Source organism: Quercus suber, unplaced genomic scaffold, assembly GCF_002906115.3.
Source record: "Quercus suber isolate HL8 unplaced genomic scaffold, Cork oak 2.0 scaffold_54, whole genome shotgun sequence".
NCBI lineage: Eukaryota > Viridiplantae > Streptophyta > Magnoliopsida > Fagales > Fagaceae > Quercus > Quercus suber.
Window position 1 is genome coordinate 1,569,485 of NW_027069519.1, and position 6,896 is coordinate 1,576,380.

Consider the following 6,896-nt stretch of genomic DNA (forward strand, 5'->3'; position numbering starts at 1 on the left):
TCATGGAGGCAATGGTATGTCCCCATTCATCTCTTATTTACAGACCAATCCAAAGATTAGTGATAAAGTTATGAGTTTCAATTGGCATAGCTTTAAGGGTACTAGTATCAGAGCTTTAATTTGCTAATTGAGTTGGCATGCGGTTATGTATCACAATTGGATCCGAAGGAATGCAAGAGTGCATACTGGCCAAATAAGATCATATGAGTACATTATCCAAGCTATTAAATGTGAGGCTGGTTTTAGAATTCAGTTCAAAGAAGGATTGAAGAATTCAGTCCTTAACAGTGTTGTCTGCTGCAATTGGGGAATGCCTCCTTCAGTTCTGTTCACCGAATTAATGGTAAATTCTGGTGTATTTTAGCTCAATTTTCCTCTCTGGACTATTGTGGCTCAATTGTTACAAGTCTGCATTGCTCTTATTCTGTATGCTGTGTTTGCAGTTTAAGTCTGCTAGTTTGTAACTTTGCATTTGTTAATGAAAAGTAAATGTTATAAACTTAAAATGGCTCTCAAAGCTGCCTGAGGTATCTTACCATCTATTTGGCATTGGTAGAGATGCCCCCCCCCCCCCAAATATATAAAAGTATATATATATATATATATGATTCCTATTTGTTCTAGTTTTTCTTCAATTTTCCTTTTCATAGACAGGCTCAAAAGATGGGAAAAAAGTAAGACAATTCGCTCTCATTATATCCATAAAATGCTCTCCATATGAAACCTGTTGGATTATCTTACTAGTGGTAGATATGCGTGCAAAAATTTAGCACTAAACGACTATTAGCAAAGCGCTCTTGTAAGTAATCATACTTTTTCATCAGTCATGTATGAGATTTGTTATCTTGGCTGTTGGTGGCTTCCATATGTTTAGATTTGTAATCCAGCCAGTTGTTGGCAATGGTTGGTTGTTCAAACTTGATTCATTAACATTTTGAAAGATTTTGAATGAGTATTTAATTAAAAAATCTTAAAGAGTTGAGAATTTCTAGCTGAGTTCAGTTGTAGGTTGTTTTAAGTCTTTTTGAAAAAAAATTTCAGGATAGTTAGTAGGGGGAACACCTAATTGTTGAGTAGATCTTGAGTAGAATGGTTTAATAACCCTACATATATTAGCATGACACTCATATTACAGCCACAATTACTGATTTGCAAGTGTAGTCAACACTCTTCAGTGACAAAAGAAACACGTGAAGATTGAATAGAAAAGAACCTATAAAATGCAAAAGAATTGTTGCATGAGCTTAGTATGTTGAAGTGAGTTTGTGCTCGTAACATCAGTAAGATCTGCTATTTATGAATTCATGACATCAATGATATTACATCTACTTATTAAACTAAATTCCTTATTAACACCAAGACCTGAACACGTCCACATCAATAAGATCTGCTATTTATAAAATTCATGACATCAATGACGTTACATCTACTTATTAAACTCAATTCCTTATGAACACCAAGCCTTGAACACATCCACATCAATAAGATCTGCTATTTATGAAATTCTTGACATTAATTACATTACATCTACTTATTGACTCAATTCCTTATGAGCACCAAGACCTAAACACGTCCACCAAAGGTGTAGATGCATAAGGTTTATTTGCAGTTGGAATCTCCCTGGGACCAAAATCTTTTGGTCGTGAAGTCAATCATTCTTTAGAAACTAAAACTACCTGTTTACCAACATTGTGGCCAGAAAATAGCCCAACAAATGCTGCTGGGCCAAGTTCAAGGCCTTCAACTATGTCTTCCACATATACAATCTTCCCTTCAGCAATGTGAGGTAGGACCAAGTCCAGAAACTTGGGGAAGAGGTGATAGTAATCAGTAACCACAAATCCTTTTATTTGAACCTGTTTTATAAGCAGGTGCATTAAATTGTGCACACCTTCTGGCTTGTCGAGGTTGTACTGTGAGATCAGGCCACAAACAGCAATGCGGCCATGGGGCCTCATGTTGAGTAGCACCGCATCAAGCATTTTTCCCCCAACATTGTCAAAGTAAATATCAATACCTTCAGGAAAGTACCTGATAAAATAATACAGCATTTACACTAAATTAAGAGCAGCAAATTGATATAGAAGTCCAAATGACTCTAGGTTTCCCAGGTAAACAGAGTAAAACTTAGCTGCTACCTTATTGTTTACCCATCTTTTCAGTTTCTAATGAAGGCATGAAATAGACAAATTAATCCACAATATAACCATGTTTTTTGTTCCTGTAAAGTTTTTGAGGCATAAAATATATATGAAGGGATGTCCTATTTCTTGAGAACAAGGATGTCCAATGTTTACTTCAATATCAAAAGAGTGACCCTGTCAAAGACTGAAAAATTTTATATTCTAATTAGAACATATATTACTACTAACCTTTTCAAAGCTGCATCCAAGTCAGGCTCTTCTTTATAGTTGAAAGCCTCATCAAACTTCAATTTGTTCTTCAGCAAATCGACCTAGTTGAAGGGAGGGAAAATAAAATAAAATAAAATAAAATAAAAAAGAGAGAGAGAAGACAAATTCTGGTTAGTGAGGTTCCCACTCTGGTCAGCCACATCAACTCCTATATAAGATCTAAAAAAGCCAAAGTGTGCAAGGTTGATCAATATCTATTGTGATTTGTATAAATGGACAAGGGTTGCATATATAGACATGAACATTTTTTCTTTGGCAGGACAAGTATAGACGCATGGTAGGACAAGTATGTTGATATTGCTCAACATATTTATTTAAACTTGTTATAGTCTGTTTGCATGCATTTGAACCATTAATTGGAAAAAAAAAATTCAAATTAATAACCATATATACACACCATAAAAAAATCATAACAATCAAATCGTTCTGTGCTAATCTTTGGTAAAGAAATAGAATTTATACACTTCAACTGAGTGTTAGAAATGACTTAAAAGTGTCCTCTCTACTCTTACGAATCATGCAAAATTTCCTTGTTCCTTCTATTTTTTTCCCTATGTACATGGCAAATTGGGCGAAAATAGAGTTATACTGCAATTGTTCACTAGTTTTTGTACTCTTATATATATAGTAATACGAATGCAATATATCAACAGTAGAACTGCTTTTGATCAAACATAGGTTAGTTTAAGGAATCAACCAATTGGATTGAGCACATCATGGTATAAACAGAACAAAATATATATGTATATATTAATTGAATTGAAACATCAAGCACTCATATTCAGCAAGTCACCTTTTCTTTGCTACCAGCACTTCCAACAACATAGCAACCTAATAGCTTTGCAAGCTGTCCAACAAGCTGACCAACTGCCCCAGAAGCTGCTGAAATGAAGACATGGTCTCCTCTCTTAGGAGAGCAAATCTCATAAAAGCCAGCATAAGCAGTTATACCAGGCATACCTACACATAATAAATACCTTAAATTAGGTGTTGGCACCCAGCAAAGCAAGACATAACATTACATGTTAAGAAACCTAGCTAAAATACTAGCAATATGTGACCTTAAATGATAATAATTACTATGAGATGGCCTTAATCTCCATATATAATTTCAACTAAGTGAGTTAATACTGGCAGTTAAAAGAATTTGTTCCAGTTTCAACTTAGTTCTACAATCAGAATCACGGTAAGAATCAAAAGCAAATAAATTTTATTTTGTCTGAACAACTATTCTCTTCATTAAGATGTATAAAGTGGTACTCAGGACTGGGAATTTTTGTATTATTGATTCATAATTTTCTGAGACACAGAATTTTGAAAGCCATCTAGTGTAGCCAACTTCAAATAATTAGTTTTACTAGATTATCTTATGAAGGTCGATCAAATGGGAAAAAAAGTGTGAATCAATAGTAGCATACAGCATCTGTTTACCAATAATTGGAATCATCTTGACCACAAAGTTCACAAGAACAATCATGAATATGATGTTTTAATGGAAAATGGAATCCAACATCAAGAAAATCCGTTCTGTTCTGTTGGATCACATATCGCCATAACAGTAATAATTTAGGTGAACTTAAAACACAACGATTTACCTCATACACTTAATTAATTTCCTAGAATTGTGAATTTCATCTCTCAAGTATATCAAAAGGGGAAGAAAATCAGCTTACCAAGAATGCCGGTGTAGTAGGACAGTGGCACATTAGTGTGTTGGATTTTAAACAAACCCTCAACATTTGTAATCAAACTATATTCTTCCCATTTAGTTATTCCCCAAACTAAGTCACCTTTCTTGAAATTTGGATGCTCAGAATCCAAAACTTTAGCCACACCATATCCAACAAGGGGCTGCATGATTCAACGTCAAGGTCATTATTAAAGTACACAATTGAAACAAGATCAATCTGAAACCCCTTCATTGATTAATAGTCGATCTAAATTTTAAGTTTCTAGTTGAATAAAAGATCTATGATAAACAAATCTAGCATTATATTTATTCAACTTAAATAATAATTTTAGAAATCGACTATGACTTGCAACCAATTACAACAAATTGGATCAAATGCAGGTTGACAATTTAGGACATGAATTACATCATAACTTTATCTCTATGTATTATGAATTGAATGGTATTTTGTATGCATTTGATTGACACAGGAGGCTCTTGACACAATTTAGAAGAATTTTATTCATGTCAAATCTAGTATAACACTTTTTTAATATTATGACACTCAATGCCATAACATGTTTTCCCCGTTTAGAAACAGAGACCCATTTGGTTCAAATTATTCCTAACGTAACTCTTACAATTAATAACTATCTCATTCATAAAGTTCATTATTTTATTTTTGCATTTTAAAATAATATATAGAATATAAGCTGTGAGGCCTACACTAAATCATATCTTATTGACTTGAAATTTGAGCTACCTTCGACGTCCATGATTCAAATTTTTCTCCCCAACTATCAAATTTTAAAAAAATTCTAGGAAGAAAAGTTACATTTTCATAATTTGTACTACTACTACCGCCACCCAAACAAGCAAGAGTTGACTTACCGTAACCGGGGGCTTTGAGTCGGTGTTACTGGCACCGTAATTCTTCATATTGTTAAGGTCAAGCATGTAGGGATCGCAGGACAAGTAGAGGTTCTTCACCAATATCCCATTGGAACCTTCTGGGACTTTCAACTTTATGGTACCATTAGTACTCACGTACATGTCTGATTCTTTTGGAGAACCGGTCACATAGTTCTTTAAGATCACTTGTTTGTTGCTCACTTGCTCATTTTCACCACCACTTGCCATTTTTTTTGTAAAGCTCTTACTAATCTCTCTGTGGCGCGGGTAGTAAGTACTATATGGTTCGGGTTTTTAGCAGATCTATTGATAGAGATCAATCGTATATTTCCGGATGGGCTGATATCAATGCTACTATCTTTGAGTATTAATAGATAAAGAATACTGTGAAATCAAATGTAGTTGGTTTAAGGAATGTTGCAACATTTAACGGTATTTGGGGTTGTTTTATAGTGTGGGAAAATTGTAGTGATGTGATCAGCCTATGCGTCAGGATTTCGTGTTGGAAAACTAAGTGAGGTAAGCGAATACGTCACATAGAGATAGTAATGTTACAGCATGCAGGTTTTATCTGCGTTATGTTCACATTTGCATAGACTTTGGTCAAAAAGAAAAAAAAATGTTAGGATAATCTATAGTTTATAGGGGAGGAAAAGTGGCAGTCCGTATGGGTCTACTCCTCGATTACTTCCAACGGGGCGGGCTCCCCTCCCGTTATAATATCTCCAGTTTTCTCATGTTTTTACACCGATGAAAGACACGTGGCAAGCAACAAATCCTAAGGTTAGAAATAAGCCACATAATTTTCTCCACCTTTTAACCTTTTTCAGTTTTCAATAAAATTTTTCTGGGTTTGCTTCAATCATCTGTTAAGAAAAATAATCTTTCAAAATCATATTTTGATGGTTTCTACTATCACAAAATGATCAGCCACTCCAGACCCATATCTAGGAAGCTCAAGAACTCTTTCAAGAGCTTCAAAGCTTGATGGAACAACTTTTGTTGGAGAACAGAACAATGAATTGGGGGTTTTGATTTGGGTTTTATTCAATTGTGATTTGAATGTGAAGAGAAAAGCCAATTAATTGGATAAATGAATCAAAAAATTAAGGAATAAAAGATTAGAGAAGAATATCATGGCTGCTTTCAAAGCTTTGAAGAAGTTGAGGAAGCTTTCAAAGCTTCCATGGCTGATTCTTTCACAGCTTTCCAAGCATATTCAGAAGTCCCATGCCAAACCCACAACCCATCGGAACTCCCACGGCCAGAAATCCATATCAAACCCGATATCTCACCTCCCCAAGCTCGCCAGAGGACCTCAATTTCACACGCCTCCACCAGAACGAGCCTCGATGCTCATAGCGGCATAGCCATGAAACCCACCGTGTCAATCCAAACAGCCATGGTTTCTTGTTTTGCTATGCCAATCTTAGCTGTGAAACCCACAGTTTTAGTCCAAACCCATTGCCATCAAGTTCTGATCTGCCAATTTGGACGCATCTGATGCTCAGGTAGATGAGGTCCGTTTAGGGTGGGTATGTTGGGGAAAGATGCGAAGAAGAAGGAAAGACAAAAAAATTGAGAGAAAAAAGTGGTATTTGACGTGTGATTTTTCTAACCTTAGGATTTGTTGCTTGCCACGTGTCTTTCATTGGTGTAAAAACATGAGAAAACTGGAGATATTATAACGGGAGGGGAGCCCGCCCCACTTCCAACTGATCATATAAAGTTATGGCAAAAATTATATAAATAGTTAAAATCCTATCATTGTTCGGTCAAAAAATAATTATAATTTTTACGATGTTAATCTCTTTGACTTTGGTCAAAGAATAGCCATAAATTGAGTATTATTTTTGTTTAAAGATAGTTTTAAGTTATGGAGTCCACTTCTAATGATAACT

At 35.0% G+C, this 6,896-nt stretch overlaps 1 protein-coding gene across 1 annotated transcript; it reads right to left on the bottom strand.

Annotated features, from left to right (window-relative positions):
- Nucleotides 1-1,272: 1,272 nt before the first annotated feature.
- On the bottom strand, nt 1,273-6,611 carry LOC111991037 (2-alkenal reductase (NADP(+)-dependent)). The gene is made up of 5 exons (XM_024022808.2): nt 4,975-6,611; nt 4,088-4,265; nt 3,208-3,374; nt 2,373-2,455; nt 1,273-2,031 (listed from the first exon to the last, which is right to left on the bottom strand). Exons 1-5 carry the CDS (start codon nt 5,221-5,223, stop codon nt 1,653-1,655), a joined length of 1,056 nt encoding a protein of 351 aa, XP_023878576.1. The 5' UTR covers nt 5,224-6,611; the 3' UTR covers nt 1,273-1,652.
- Nucleotides 6,612-6,896: the final 285 nt, after the last annotated feature.

Excerpts from the sequence above, each read along its gene's own strand:
- LOC111991037 (XM_024022808.2), bottom strand. The coding sequence starts at position 5,223 with ATGGCAAGTGGTGGTGAAAATGAGCAAGTGAGCAACAAACAAGTGATC. Across the intron at positions 3,375-4,087 it reads CTACTACACCGGCATTCTTG|GTATGCCTGGTATAACTGCT; the intron begins GTAAGCTGATTT and ends TATTATGTGTAG. Across the intron at positions 2,456-3,207 it reads GTGCTGGTAGCAAAGAAAAG|GTCGATTTGCTGAAGAACAA; the intron begins GTGACTTGCTGA and ends CCCTTCAACTAG.